This window comes from Cyprinodon tularosa, unplaced genomic scaffold (genome assembly GCF_016077235.1).
Source record: "Cyprinodon tularosa strain WSP-4 unplaced genomic scaffold, ASM1607723v1 ctg114, whole genome shotgun sequence".
Classification (NCBI taxonomy): domain Eukaryota; kingdom Metazoa; phylum Chordata; class Actinopteri; order Cyprinodontiformes; family Cyprinodontidae; genus Cyprinodon; species Cyprinodon tularosa.
In genome coordinates this window covers 971,643-987,874 of record NW_024037937.1, presented here as the reverse complement: position 1 = coordinate 987,874, position 16,232 = coordinate 971,643, and the positions used below count along the sequence as shown (strand labels likewise).

Genomic DNA, 16,232 nt, shown 5'->3' with positions numbered 1-16,232 from the left:
AATAGAAGGACAGGAAGTTAGAGAGAGTAGCTTGTAGCTGAACTGTCTGAAGTAACAGATATGTGGATTGGTAAATAGGGATTAAGTTCATTCCAGTAGCTTACTGTTGGAGCGTATTGTGCAATTTTAGCACAAGATTATGAATATATTATTAACTGGAACAGGGAGTTTAGTTAGGTAATATGTCATTCTAATCAATGGAAAATCCAAGTAATTATCTTCACTTAAATTATTATAACTGATAATTTACTCACTTACCAGGTGTTATTAAACGCTTACCTTTGTGGCTGGACCATAAAATTCAAGCTGTCTTTGCCATTGATTTATAAGTCTAGCAGAGTTATGAATCATTAAGCACAAGGAAAATAATTGTCTCTGTATATTTAATTTGTTAACTCAAAGAATTTGGCATCCATGCTGATGATGGGGCGACAGTGGCGTTGGATGTAGGAGTTTGCCCTGAAATCGAAGGGTTGTCCGTTCAAGCCCCGACTCCGACTTTCGGTGTCGTTGTGTCCTTGGGCAAGACACTTCACCTGCATTGTCTACTGATGGTGGTCAGAGGGCCCGGTGGCGCCAGTGTACGGCAGCCCCGCTTCTGTCAGTGAGCACCAGGGCAGCTGTGGCTACAATGTAGCTTGCCACCATCAGGGTGTGAGTGTGTGGGTGAATGGGTGAATGAATTTAGTGTAAAGAGCTTTGGTCAAGTCTCCTAACTTGAATAAAGGCGCTATATAAGTACATGCCATTTACCATTTACCATGATGACAATATGGAGACTTGTACAAGTTTATCCCTTTTTTTTTTTGCTTCAGAACTAAGATTTTTTTTTTCAAACAAACCTTTCCACAGGAGGATGATCTCATCCAGCTGGCTGCTAAGCATCTGTACATCCAACATGGCTCCGACAATCGTCCTGAGAATGTCAAAGAGACCGTGAGGGACTGCATCAAGAACTCCCTTATTGAGGCCAAATCAGAGGCCAAGCTGGTTCAGATGATCCACACGGCTCACGCTCAGGTTGGGATCTTATGATTAGACAAAACAAACCTTCAAAAATAACAAACAAAAAAAATGAGAAAATAAATGTTTATTCTATCATTTCTGATTCAATCCAGAGTTCCTTCCTGAATAACAAACAAAAACCAGAGCTGGTGAAGGCAGAGATGGTGGACTATGCTAGGGATAAGTGGCCCATGTTCTTCTCCAGGTTCTATGAAGTTACCAAACTGTCAGGTAGGACAACCTTTGCTCTGCATGTTTAAAAATGAGCTTTAATAAGGATCCTGGTTTCCTTATTTCAATACAACCCCAATAAAAGTAGCCTTCACAGATAAGATGGTGCAATAAAATGTCCTACAAAGGTTATAGCGCTTTGAGAAGTTATAAAAATGTAAGCTTTTATGCTCTAATTATGTCCTTGCCTAGAGGGTGCATATTGTAGTTGTTTTTCTCCTTTAAAGGTCTGTTAATAGGGACCAGTTAAAGTGAACATCAGTCTTGTTCCTTCTGCAGAGCACTGAGTGTCCCTTAGTTTATAGAATTGAGAAAGTGGGCTTGACTTCAAAGTGAAAGTAATATCTTACAAGTTTAACTTCCTTAAGTCTAGCTTGTCATGTGACCTCTGTCTGTTGCTTTGAATTTAATGCTGTTCATGTTTCCAGCTTCTTTATTCTTACATGTTTTCATTCTCAACACATTTAGTTTTCTTGTGGAATGATATCATCTTCTTGATAATGTAAACTTCCCATCCTTATAAATGACTTGCAATTATTCAGTATCCTGTTGTACCCGTTAAGACAACAGGGCTCACATATATACATACACCCCCAATGGTGCTCTCTTCGTAAATTGGTTTTCGTTGTAGTAACAGCCACCAGTGGGCGCTAGCAAGGCCTCAGAAAAATGGGAATAAAGTACAGTGTTGAAAACATGTTAGTTAAAGTTTCTATGCTAAAACAAAAGTAATAAGAATATAGATTTAAAAAAAGTTTGTTAAGGGTGTCCTTGGCCAATGGTCAATGCTGTTTTGGGGGCAGCAGCTTAAAAAAGTCTGGTAACTCCTGCCTTTGTATGAAGTGAATTTGGAAAACACATTTTGTAAACTGACATTAGGGGGGAAGAAAATACCTAATTTTAAAAAAGCATTTGAGATAAACTTTGCATGTTTTTCAGATTGGATATTTTGCTAACTTAATTATTTTATAAATATATATATATATAGCGATATTATATATATATATATATATATATATATATATATATATATATATATATATATATATATATATATATATATATATATATATATATATATATATATATATATATATATATATATATATATATATATATATATAAATATATATATATATGTTTTTATCTTGCCTTATAAAAATGCTCGCTTTTGACCAATAAAAAATATTGGGTCAGATAATTAAAACATGGCCATAAATTAGTGTCTATATATTAAGGTGCATATAACTAAACATCTATTCAATTCTATTTTTTTATTTTTATGTATGGATAAGAGAAAAATTTGTATAGGTTTGAAATATGGGAACCAAGCTGATTCTGAAAAATTCGCAGGCTGTAATTTCCTGGCATAAACCAGATTGATACCATATATAATACAAATTGATCTACACATATGGATCTGGGAAGGCTCCTGTAGAAAGTGTTTGCAAAAGTGAGGGACATTCAATACAATTCTTCAAGCTGATTGGGTATCTGCCTGCTATGTAGAGTTTTTAGCCAATCACAACAGCAGTAGCACTGCAAAAATGTACATCTAAGTAAGTAATTTCGTCTTCTAATAAGTACATTTTTTCTTTAATCGAGCAGGTTACCGATGTAATGGGACGACATTTTATTAACATTTAAAATAAGAATAAAACTGCAGTCTCTTATTTCAAGTGCATAACATCTTATGTTATTTTAAGGGTGAATATAGTCATTCCATTTTTACTCATTTTCAGAATGTTTTTGCAGTGAAAAGCTAAATTTGGGGGAAATGTGAGGAATAGCTTCCCATACACATACTGCAAAAACAATCTAGAAATTAGTAAAAAATTTCTAAAATGAAGTGTATTTACCCTTAATTTCAGTAGGTAAATAAGACGATTTGCCAATGGAATGAGTATATTTACTCCTAAAGTAAGATAATTATATATTATTGACCTAAAATAGGACACTGCAATAGTTTTTTCTTGTTTTAAATACAAATTATCTTGTTCTATTGGCAAAGTGTCTCACTTACCTGCTCAATTCAAGAAAAAAAAACAATTATTTTAAGCAAAAATTACTTAATTAGATTTCAATTTTTTGCAGTGCAAAGGCAAAAATCATGTCCTCTTGCCTGTTTTTCAAAAAAGCAATAGAGTGCATTCCAGCTAAAACCGGTGGAGCCATGTTTGTTTTGCTTCAGCTTTCTTCCTCTGGTTGTTGCGTTGAGGTCATACTGTACACATCACTATTATTTCATTGGTCTGAAACATTTCTGTATTGAGACAAAGTTTTCTGCCGACTCCTGGCAAGAGTATTTTCAGAAGTTTGTGTTCTCACAAATCTCATGACAATTCATCTTGCACTGCAAATAATTGAAATTAAAATAGGCAACTTTTCTTAAAATACGTCCATTTTCTCTTGAATTGAGTATGTAAGTGAGACACCTTGCCAATGGAACAAGACAATTCACCTTTTAAATAGGAAAAAAACAATAAAAATTGTCTTATTTCAAGTCCATTTGATCTAATTTTCATTCCATTCCATCTGCAAGTCATCTTATTTACCTACTAAAATTAAGGGTAAATACATTTATTTGAAGAAATCTTTACTTATTTCTAGATCGGTTTTGCAAAGCCAGTCTCAGTCCAGACAGGATATGTAGTCTCACCAACATGTTCCAAAAGGCAGAAGAATCCTTAGCAGATGCTCAAACTGCCAATTCCCCAATTCTTGTTTCTCTAATTTTTCGAAGCTGTTTGTTTCTAATAACTGGTTTGAATAAATAAGTAAAAGACCAAAAGTGTTTTATGTAAAGCAGTTGCCTGTCATGTTTTGGTAGGACCTAAGGAGGTCTCACTCATGAATGTGTTTTCTATGTTTCTAGGTCCAGTGCCAAAGAGTAAGTTCATAGTGGCCATTAACTGGACCGGTATCACCTGCCTGGATGAGAGAGAAAAGAGGCTGATGGAGCTGTCCTTCCCAGAGGTTATGGGTGTCAACACTATAAGGTACAGAGGCTCCTCATGTTGAAATAAATTATAGAAGAAGCTTGGACTGTTGTATTTAAATCTGGGCATAATTATATAAAAAAAAAACTCATGGCGCTTTGTTAGATAAAAACAAAGCATTTTTTTTAGGAATCTATAATTTGTTTTGGTCACTCTACTGTTCATCAGAAATGTATTCATACTGTTGGCAAATTTAAGATTGAAGTCATGTCTTAGTTTATGTAAAAGTTATCATCTGACTGTAAGTTGATTTAATAAAGGAGCCAAAGATTAGGGTGATGGAGAGGAGATTGTTCTACATTTCAAAATACCAGTGGACACGTCCAAAAAGCTGCTCAGCATTTTGGTGAATGGTTTGATTGGTGTTATCCCAATAAAGATTTCCAAGTGAATAAATTGATAATGTTATAATTAATTAGACTTGATTGAATGAAGATAATATGAATTTAAATCTGCCAAGGGTATGCATAGTTTTGGGGTTAAATGTATCTTGTGGTTTTCATACTACAATTTTAATATAAGCCTAGCGCCTTATAGATCTTTAAAAATAATCGTTTTCATGTTTTTGCAGATAGAAAACAAGCTTACATAAATCTCAAACTGTGTATTAAACAATCAAATCAAATTAATTTTTTTTTCAAATGGGGCTCATTCACTTCCAATGCCATCTAAAATTAAAACAACCCGTCAAATTTATACTTAAATCAGTTTAAACTAATCATATGGACATTTTTGTCATTCTGTGTTATAATATAGTCCAGTTTTAGTTTCTAATGCCGACTGCCAGAAAATCTGTTAAAGGAACACCCATCCATAGCAGCAAATCTGAGCATTCTCTCCTCATGAGCCAAAATAAATATTTTTCCATAGTTTGGCTTTGATTAGCAAATAAATGACTTTGAACTAAAACCAATGATGCTGTGTGCAAATCAGGGGGTCATCAGGGGGTCACCAGGGGGTCACCAAGGGGTCACCAAGGGGGTCACTAAGGGGCCCTAAGCGTTTTCTGAAAACTGAAAAAATCACCAGGGGGCATAATTTAAAATTGTACTTTATTCTGTTTCTCTTCTTTTTTTAATAATTTATAAAGCTTTTCATCATCGCTTACTATGACAAAAAAATAAAATAAACAAATAAATCACTGATGCATCTACGTTTTGGCCACCAGTTTGCCTGATCTGGCAGTAGCCAAAGAGAAAATCTCCAAGTTTCCAGTGTGAAAAAAGCGGCAAAAAATATAAGATGCTAAGGTTATTAAGACGGTCAAACTTTCTTGGATTAATTGTATTTACCCTTAACTTGAGCGGGTAAATTAGATAGTTAAGAGAGATAAGGCAACTGTGTTTGCTCATTTTAAGTGTAAATTGTTTTGTTCCATTGGTGAAATTTCTCTTTTACCTCCTCAATCTAAGAACATATTAACTTATTTAAAAAAAAATTATTTATCAAGATTTCCATTTTTTCCACTGCAGTAGGTGGCGAGGCGTAAAACAATTAGCTGATCGCGCCCACTGCAAAACATTTTTTTAGGCTAAAAAAAAAGACTAAGTAAACACTACCAGGATGTACATGTGCATCGTTTTATTTTAGCATGAATATATGGTTTTTGATGTTTTTATTGTTTCATTTTTTAAGACATAGTACATTACCATTCCCTTATTGGGGTATTAGAGGCTTCAGCTAGCCTTGTATAGAGGACATATCTGTTGATTCATTCACACAAAAAGGGCAACGATAAAACTATTTCCTGTTTACTTCGAAATAACAATATTAAACAGATGAAATACGGTACCAAGCTTAAAGCAGCTGGAAGACATAACAATAGCTTAGACTTATTTCACTAGATGTGGTCAAGCTGATAACAACTAGAAGACTCTTTAAAATACTGTTTTTATTGTGATGAGAAACATCATTGGGTTTTAACCTGACTAGTCTTATTTTGGTCACTGTGTGTTTTTCACTCTGCTGTTGCTCCACAGGGAGGGTAAGACGTCCGGCCCCAGGGTCTGTCTGCTGACACTGAAGGGAGATTTCACCCTGAGCGGAGCTTCGGTTGAAGACATGGCTGAGCTGACTACCATGTTCCTCAGTGGATTGACGGAGCGTTCCGTGTACGCCGTGGCACTAAAAGATGTCAACAGCCAGGGTCAGAGCCCTTGTAGCTCTTTATCAAGTTATTACTTTTAAACCTGCTTATGCCTGTTTTTTTTTTAAATACCAACTCCTCTCTTCCAGATGATCCTACAATTCTAAGCTTTAAGAAAGGAGAGCTCATTATTCTTATCAAAGATGATGAGTTTTCTAAGCAGCGTGGCTGGATTAAAGGACAAAACAGCAGCAACAAAAAAACAGGAGCAGTCTCCACTGAGGCCATCCATATCCTACCAACGCTAAGCAGACCTAGCAATGAAATCTTGGTAAGGAGGTTTCATCTGAACAACTTTGTCTAATGTCTCTCCACTCCAATCAATGTTTAAATGTTTTTCTCTCTCTCTCTCCAAAGAGCTTTATCAACTTGTCTCCAAACCAGAGGAAGGACTTGGTCCAGGCAAACCAGAAAGATATGGGGACTATGGAGAGAGTACCCCCTGCCACGCTGAAAGAGTATTCTCTTCAGTATTTCAGGTTGCCTTTACTTTTTACAACTGTGTGCATTTTTTTCATAAGATGGTCAGAAAGTTGATTGCTGCATGAAAGCAGCAATACCTGTTTTTAATCAGCTGTCTGTCTTGCAGGCAACCCACCAAGGATGTGAACCGTCAGGTGATCTCTAGGAACGCTGCACCGGAGAGGCTGTGGGCTCACTCTAGAGAGCCAATCAGACAGCCTCTCCACATGAAACTGTTGGGCACCCAAGATCTCAGCCACAAAGCCTGTATGGCCTTCACTGATATCCTCTGCAAAGCTGAAAAAATTATGATTAAAGTTAAGGTTTTAGTCTTTGAGTGTGTGAATGCGCCAGGGGCTTCTAATTAACACCAGTTAGTAACATGGACCACCTGCTTAGCAATATTTTCCAAAGGATCCATGATTTGTTAATTAAGAACAAGAAACAGAAAGCATCAAGGATCCTCCTACACTCCTCCAAGATGGACTATCAGCTCTGCTTTAAATCACTGCTGCATAACCTAAGATGATATTATTGCCTCAACCAATAGACCCCCTGAGTTCATGATTTTATTGGGCCATCCATGCTTGTAAAACAGTCCCAGGTTACCATACTACCACCACCGTGTCTGACTGTTGGTCTTAAATGCTGCTAGTTTTATTTAGTTCCCTCCAAATGTCCTGGGGGATCATTTGGCTCTCTGATTTTCTCTGATTCTCTACATTCCACACAGACATGAGATTTGCAAACTCAATCTGCAGCTTATATATTCCTTTCAGCTTTTCCCCGCTGCCTGATTTTCTGGTCCAATCCGTGTTTCCTTTGCCACACATAATGAAGAAGTAGGAAACACAGCTGGTTTCTACATTTTCAAAGCCTTGTCTGATCCAAGAGTCACAGTAATGTCTTTCCAAGAGTTTTTCAGTGGTAATATTTAAGCGCTGAATCACCAGACGTTACTCAGTGTTTCTATGTGCACCGGAAAACATTTTAATCTAAATAAGTCATTTTTTCTTGATATAAGTGCATTTTTACTCAAATTGAGGAGTTAAGTTGGACGCTTTTCCAATGGAACAAGACAATTTACATTTAAAATTTAATGTGTTGACTTATTTCAAGTGAGTATTATCTAATTATCCTATTTTAATGGTAAACATACTTATTCAATTGGCAAATCATCTTATATTCCTACTCAAATTAAAGGTAAATACACCTAATATAAGAAATTTGTACTTATTTCTAGATTGTTTTTCCAGTGTGTGTACCCTCTCCAGTAGCAGCTGTTTAGTGTTTTTCCACCCATAGCTGACTGCGTAGTTACAAATTGATTCAACTGCTTTTTCGTCACTAGAGGAAAACAGCCTCACTGCAAAAACTATCTAGAAATAAGTAAAAGAATAAATACATTGAGTGTATCTAACCTTAATTTGAGTAGGTAAATGAGATGATTTGCCAATGCAGTTTTTGATGAGTTTTTAATGAGTTTTTTACTCTTAAAATAAGATAATTAGATAATATGCACTTGAAATAAGACAATACAATTGTTTTTTCTTATTTCAAATGTAAATTGTCTTGTTCCATTGGCAAAGTGTCTCACTTAAATCCTCAATTTAAGAAAAAATGCACTTATTTTAAGAAGAAAAATACTTCTTTAGATCTACCTTTTTTGCAACTGTCAAATAACCTCTCTTGTTTAAGGTCTTAAAATCATGATACTTCTCCACATTTCTCCTTGACTTCTGCTTACCAATCCTTAAGTATATGGGAGATTACCCCACCAGGCAGATGCAGAGTCCTCTGGAGCTCACTGACCAGATCTTCAGTCCTCCCACTCAATCTGAGGCGCTCAGGGATGAGATCTACTGCCAGATCATGAAGCAGATGACCAGCAATAACAACAGGTACAGCAGAGGGATTTATTTGTTTTTCCAATGCATCCAAACATCCATCCTCCCCAGAGAGATTTTCTAACAGTACATAGTATGTTTTTTTTTAGTGATCTATTATATTCATTTTTTTATCTTTTCTAATTTTTGTTACATTAAACATAAACCTCAGTGCATTTTGGGGGAGTTTAAGTGCAAAACTAAGTGAAAGTAGTTAATAAGAGTAAAATGAACTCATAAAGTATGTTGGAATTAGTTGAAATGCAGACAGAGCTACAGTTATGACGGCCTAGTCAAAGTAAAAATCTAAATCCAGAAGGAATCTGTGGCAAGACATGAAAACTGCTGATCAGAGACGGTCTGCCTCAAATCTGATTGAGCTTAAGTTGTTATGCAATGAAGTATAGTGATGGGGGAATTAGACGGAAATGAATAGGTATTTGTTTCTAAAAACATTTTTAAAACCTCGTTTTGTTTTCCTTTTACTTCATAATCATGCTCTACATTATTTTGTCTTCTTGTATAAAATCCTAAAAAATTATGTTTCTGGAAAATGTAAAGGATTATTAACACTAATGCATAACACAGTGTCCTCAGATACTGTGCAGCAAGCATGAACTAAGAAAGCAATGTGTTCTACCGCCTCCTTTGCCCCTGCAGGTTCAGCATAGAACAGGGTTGGCAGCTGCTCTGGCTTTGCTGTGGCCTGTTTCCACCCAGCCAGCCTCTACTGAAGCACACTCAGAAATTCCTGGAGTCTCGGCGCAGGGAGCCCCTGGCCTCCGACTGTCTGCAGCGGCTGCAGAGCTCGCTGAGGTTCGTCCGGCCCTCCGTGCCACCAGCACAGAAAAATATGCGACCAATGTCACCAGCTTTTAGGACTTTTGTTGATCATTGAGTCTGCTGTGATGAGAGGAAAGAAATGTCCAGCTGTGGTATCCCCTGTTTATCTTGCAAAGCTGAGATAAAGTGTTTCCTTTTCACACCGTGGTCAGTGAGAATACAACAAGCGGTGTGAGGGAGAACTTGTTGCAACAACGAAGATATGACCCGACGGAGCTGTGAAAGCGAATGCTTTGCATCGCCTTTGCAGTAGGGAGGCCTGCCAAGCTCAGCATTTGCATTACCCTCTCCTATATATACTTCTAATTTACAATCAGTTTCTTTAAGTCAAAACCAGACCATAAAGAAACAACCAACAAAAGCAAAGGAAACCCTATCATCCAATGGAAATCTAAATAAGTCATTTTTGCTTAAAATAAGTGCATTTTTCTATTGAATTTAAGAGGGAAGTGAGACACTTTGCCAATTGAACAACACGATTTACATATAAAATAAGAAAAAAACAATTACTTTGTCTTATTTCAATCACATATTATCTAATTTTCTTATTATAAGAGTAAAAATACTTCTTATCTTCTTATCTTATTTACCTACTCAAATTAAGGGTAAATACACTTAATTTTAGATATATCTAATTATTTCTGAGTGATTTTTGCAGTGCACTGCATAAAGTGATCTAAAAAAGTAACAATTTCTTGAATGTATCTGCCCCTGATTTGAGCAGCAAAATTATATGATATGTGAAAGGAAGGGCCGTTTTCCCTTTTAACTAATATAACTAGATATTATGCATTGGAAATAATTAATGGAGTTATTATTTGTTCTTATTTTAAAAGTAAATAATCTTATTCTTACTATATATTGTCTCTCACCTGCTAAGATCAAGGTAAAATGCAATTATTTTATGGAAAATAGACTTAGACAACTTTTATTGTCATTTTGTATACACAGAATGTATACAAAACGAAATTTGGTCTTGCACAGCTTTCATGATTATTCCATTCTTTAAAGTGGAGCAGAGATATTTATATGTCAGTTTTTGCAGTGTAGTTTAATGGTAACTAATTTTGCTTAAAAAATAGATCTATATTTAGATGAAGAACATAAACAAGAATTTTTTTATTTATTTCTTAAACAAAAAAGACACTTCTGACAAAACCCCAAATCATGGGGTTGGCAGAACTTTACCCTTTTCTGTCTGCTAGGATGTCACCAGCAATTTGTGCTTAGATTTAGTTTTTAGCTCATTGTACTTCTTCAGGTAGGAATTTCACCCTGATATCTTAAAAAAAGGTGAATAAACCAGATACTTTTTGCATAGATGGAAAGAAAAAAAGGATGTGTTTAAACTTTTGCTAATTTTGGTGTAGGTCGGATCCCAGGAAGCTTCCGCCGCACCAGGTGGAGGTGGAGGCCATCCAACAGAACAGCACCCAGATCCTTCACAAAGTCTACTTCCCCAACGACACAGATGAGGTACGCAGGGCGGAGCTCTGCTCCTACCCAGGATAAAGTCATTATTGAATTCACTGTCCAAACTGACTGATCCCCTCCCTGCCCAGGTATTTGAAGTCGCAACCCGCACCAGAATCAAGGATCTCATCCAGACCATTTCCAAAAAGCTACAACTGGCTTCGGCCGACGGCTTCAGCCTCTTTATGAAAACACAGGACAAGGTTCAGCAATCGTTTTCAGATCTTTTATGAGCATTTTCACTGCATATGTGTAAAACAGCTTTAAAATAAACAGTTCCTATTTTTAGAATATATATCATGATTTCAAGAAGTCTTAGTTATCTTACTGCTCCGGTAGATTCTGATATTTTGAGTTAAACTTTTTAAAATAAGATGAAAAATCTAACAAAATCGGCTTTTCAAAACCAGATCAAAGAGATGTTTTGGCTAGATGTAAGACACTAAGGGCCGGATTTATCAAGATCCAATTTTGCGTGCAGTAATTTGCGCTCGCAAACTGGAATTTTGCGCGAGGGGCTGAACCATGGTTTGCGGGTGATTTAACAAGAGTGATTGCGTAACTGGTGGAAGGTGCAAAACTGTTGGAGACGCCCTATTTAAATGATGGTTTTGCGCGTTTTGTGGTTTGCGGCAAAGTAGTTTGTAGTCTGTACAAACTAGTGCATTAAGAAATTTAAATCTTACAGTGACCCCCAACAAAAAAAATAAATAAGTAAGTAAATATATATATATATATATATATATATATTTTTTTTTTTTATATATATATAAATTGGCAACCTTTATTCCCTAAGGTGGTATGTGCTGCAGTAAAAAAAAAAAAAAAACAAAAAAAAAAACAGGTGTTTTGTATTGGCCTGTGACTGTGGATGAGATCCCCGCAGCATTGGCACGTTGCTCCACAGGCGCTGGGGGAGAACCCCGACCCCGTCGGACAGCACTTCTGGAAAAACGAGATTGGGAGGTCCCAGCTCTCGCTGCAACCATACGCTGGAATGACCCAGATGCAAAAAAAGTGCAATGTTGCAAGGAGTTTTGTGATATCTGGTATTGCGTGGATCCTCCTTGTGGCTGGCTCCAAATCCATTCGGAGTTCCCCCAACAGCTCCAAAATGGCAATGCTGGATAAACGATATGTTTTGATGATCGTTTCCTCGTTCATTGCAAAAATATTCACACGGAGTGAAAAAAATGCGTTCTCTGCGTCTCCTTGCTTTATTTCAATGTCTCCTTCTTGCGATAATAACCGCTGCCATGTGTGCGCAATTACGCATACAGACCATTTGCACCTTCTTTTGAAACGTGTTAAATATAGAGTCAGATAGCGTTAGCAAAATTGCTTTCAGCTTTGATAAATCACTTTGCGAGTGCTAAATTAATATATTTACATGTTCTCCTCCCACAAGACGCACTTTAGCGTGTAAACGCCCCATATTGCATATTCATTGCAGAAAAAGTACTAAATGGATAAGAGGCGCTATTTAGCACGTTTTAAAGACCAAATGCTTTTAGCACGCTGTTGATAGATCAGTTTGTACATTTTTTAGCGTGCGCAGTGAGATAGCTCACGTTTTAATACACGCAAACCTTTGATAGATCCAGCCCTAAGACTGTTAGATTGACATGTTTTGCAGTTTTTTAACTACTTGTACCACCTGAAAAAAAAATTCTCAGGTTCTTTTTCTATAAGAAAATCAAACGATTGATTTATTTCACAGCTTTTTACACATTTTAAAAAAGGGGACAATCAAGACAAATACATGATCTGTAAGAATAGAGAAACTAATTAATACTTTAGAGAACTCCAGAGTAGAAGTCCTCATACCACATTCACAATTACAATAAGAAAACACAATTGCATTGTCTTATTTAAAGTGTATATTATCCAGTTATCTTATTTTAAGAGTAAAAATACTAATTTCATTGGCAAACAATTTCATTTACCTACTCAAACTAAGAGTAAATACACTTAATTTAAGAAACGTTTACTTATTTCTAGATCGTTTTTCCAGTGTACGCTTTAAAAATGGAAATAAAACTGTGTGAATTTTTCTTCCAATTAATGTATTCTCCCTTTATTTGAGCAGGTATCTGAGACAACCTGCTGATAATGGAATAAGATGATTTACTTTGAGAAAAAAATAACTCAGTTATCTTATCCCAAGTGCTTAATATCAAATGTTCAAGGGAAAGAACATTTAATAGATAATCTCATTTTATTTAACTGCTCAAGCTAAGAGCAAATGTACAAATAAAAAAGCATCTTTACTTTATTTTTTAGATTTCAGGTAGAAGTTTTTTCAAATTCGCTCCCACTAAAATTAATGTTGCACTGTCAAAACTTTTCTTACAATGAGAGCTTTTTTTCTGCAATTGAGCTGTGAAGTAAGACACTTTGCTAATGGAATAAGAACATTTACATTTAACATAAAAAATAAAATAAAATACTGCAGTCTCTTATTTCAAGAGTATAATATCCAGTCATCTTATTTTAAGGGTAAAAATACTAATTCAACTGGCTGATCATCTTATTAACCTGCTCTAATTAGGAGTTAATACTCTTATTTTAAGACATTTTTACTCAGTTTTAGATGTTAGATTTTTTTTGCAAATGAAATTCAATTTTCTAAACAATAAAAATTTATAAAAGGCATCAAGAGCAACTTTCATATCTTTTATAGAGTTTCCTTACCCCTTAAATGTTAAGAATGACTTTTGTTTATTTTTTTATGCATCTTTAAACCTTCTAATGACGTGAAAAAGAAACCTAACCATCTCTACTCAATCTCAGGTTCTCGGTTTAAATGAAGCAGACTACTTCTTTGACAGTCTGAGGCAAATCACGGACTGGTCAAAGAGAGCCAAAAGGATCAAAGAAGGTAATCTGCACCTCATGCAAAAAGTAAAACACTTAATAGTCGTCTATGTGTGACCTTAAAACCCCCTTTCTGTGTCTGTGCTGCAGGTGGGCCGGTCAACATTTCCTACCATGTGTTCTTCATGAGGAAGTTGTGGTTTAATGTAGTCCCTGGCAGGGATATCAAGGCCGATCTTATCTTCCATTTCCCTCAGGTACATTTGAATGAGCAGCTTGAATTTCCAGCCTCAATCAAGGCATTTTTTTCCTATGCTTTTCTACTTTGAATATAATCGTGCTCAGCACCCAGACAAGGGTATCTGATCAGCAGGGAAGGCGGCATGTAAATCCACAAATGGGACACAGGCAGGTATTTATCTATCAACTCCAAAAACTCAAATCTCGCTGCAAATCTGGAGAGATTCTGCAGCTTTGGCTTCAGAATTTTATATTTTAGCCTTTTTTGTCTGAGCTCTTCTTCTTCCTGCTGCAAAGAATGGATCTGATTATGTTTCACTACAAAAGTGGGGGGATTAAAATGTCTTATTTGACCTATTTAGGTACCACTGACCACTAATTATTAAAATTGTTTTAATCCTAATGGTAAAAACAGTATTTTATTCCCATTTTCCTGCTCAGCGGTGAGCTATTTAAATGACACAAGCAAATCAAAGGGAAAAATATAAGTAGTCTCACAGGTTTGTCTGTTTAAATTAGATCAATATATAAGCAAAACAAATAATGTCCTAATATGTTCAAGTTTATTACAATTTCGTCTACATTTTGTTTGTTTTTGTACGATTAGCATCAGGACCAGCTTTTGGGATTTTTCTGTCTGCATTTCTTTTGAAGTCTGGATGTTTATGATCCTTTTTACTGTAAATTACAAAAACCTGGTACTTATTCATGACCTGATAGATTTTTTTTAAGGCCTCAGATCAGTGAACTTGGCACCCTTGCATTTTATAAAGATGCAGAGTGTCTGTATCGGCCGCCTAGACTGGTAAACCATATTTATGCTTTGCTTGAGTTCTCTTAAAGGGCCTCACAGGGTCATCCTGAGGGTTCACAAACGGCCCCTGGACAATGCTTTGGACATGCCTGCACTACAGTTAGTGTTTGATCGTATTGGCCGGATCAGTGAAGTTTAAACTCTATGTTTCAGCCTATAATTTTTTAAAAATACTCGCCCTATTTTTGAGCTTTGAATAGAACTGAAGACCTAAACAGAAGAAAGTCTTCAGTTCAAAGCATTCAGGCTGCTGATGCCAGAAGTCTTATCTTGAAGCAGGATAAAGCAAGAAAACACCAACAACAAAAAAACATAAAATCTAAAAACTGAATCAAACTTGCTTCTTGACCCAACTGGGCGCAGCTTCAGTTCTGTGTCTCAGCTGGTCAGGTCCTCACTGCTGTGATTATTTTATTTAAAAGGAGAAAATATTCTATTGGCATATCACACAGGAAAATATCTAAATGTAGATAAGTCAGTTTCTCTTAAAATAAGCGCATTTGTTCTTGGATCGAGGAGTTAAAAGCGACATTTTGCCATTGGAACTAGACAATTTAGATTTAAAATAAGAAAACACAATTGCTTTGTGTTGTTTCAATTTTATGTTATCTAATTATCTTATTTTAAGAGTAAAAATACTCATTCCATTGGCAAACTATCTCATTTACCTACTCAAATTAAGGGTAAATACACTTGATTTCAGCAATTTTTACTTATTTCTAGATTGTTTTTCCACACTGCAAAAACAATCTAGAAAAAAATTAATTAGATAATATACACTTGAAATAAGACTAGACATTTGTGTTTTTTTATTTTAAATATAAATTGTCTTGTTCCATTCACAAGGTGTCTCACTTAACTCCTCTATTCAAGGAAAAATGTGCTTATTTAGATTTCTGTTTTTTTGCAGTGCAGTGCATCTTATTTACCTGCTCAAATTAAAGACAAATGCACTTATTTTAAGTAGTTTTTACTTATTTTTAGGCAAGTTTTTGTATTGTGGCCTGATTCTGCTTGGATATTCTACTAGTTTTTTCTATGAATTGCTTGCTCCCTTGCTTATCGTCCTCCTCCAATCCTTTGCCCTGCAAATGGTACCATGGGTATCTTTTTAGCTGTGGTAATGTGTGAAAGCCTTACCAAGACATTTATGTTTGTCTCATTCTGGAGCAGCAGGTTTTTGTCTCAGTTGGTGCCCTTTGAGTCGATGTAAACTCTTTTGGGCTCCTAAGAGTGATGCATCAGTTCCAGGATTTTCCTTTTCAGGGCAGGTTTAAAATCAGGAGGTTTCTATATATCTGAATTTAATAAATTTC

At 35.7% G+C, this 16,232-nt stretch overlaps 1 protein-coding gene across 2 annotated transcripts in view; it reads left to right on the top strand.

The window, feature by feature from the left end:
• Positions 1 to 16,232, top strand: part of LOC119795923 (unconventional myosin-VIIb) — a 43,135-nt gene that overhangs the window by 21,754 nt on the left and 5,149 nt on the right. For both annotated transcript variants that reach the window (XM_038304169.1, XM_038304179.1), the window contains exons 31-43: positions 853 to 1,020; positions 1,119 to 1,236; positions 4,112 to 4,235; positions 6,215 to 6,381; positions 6,471 to 6,652; positions 6,739 to 6,860; positions 6,971 to 7,125; positions 8,591 to 8,744; positions 9,390 to 9,545; positions 10,943 to 11,048; positions 11,135 to 11,248; positions 13,839 to 13,926; positions 14,013 to 14,119. In XM_038304169.1, coding sequence (XP_038160097.1) covers positions 853 to 1,020; positions 1,119 to 1,236; positions 4,112 to 4,235; positions 6,215 to 6,381; positions 6,471 to 6,652; positions 6,739 to 6,860; positions 6,971 to 7,125; positions 8,591 to 8,744; positions 9,390 to 9,545; positions 10,943 to 11,048; positions 11,135 to 11,248; positions 13,839 to 13,926; positions 14,013 to 14,119 — 1,761 coding nt within the window. The remainder of the gene's footprint in view (positions 1 to 852; positions 1,021 to 1,118; positions 1,237 to 4,111; positions 4,236 to 6,214; positions 6,382 to 6,470; positions 6,653 to 6,738; positions 6,861 to 6,970; positions 7,126 to 8,590; positions 8,745 to 9,389; positions 9,546 to 10,942; positions 11,049 to 11,134; positions 11,249 to 13,838; positions 13,927 to 14,012; positions 14,120 to 16,232) is intronic.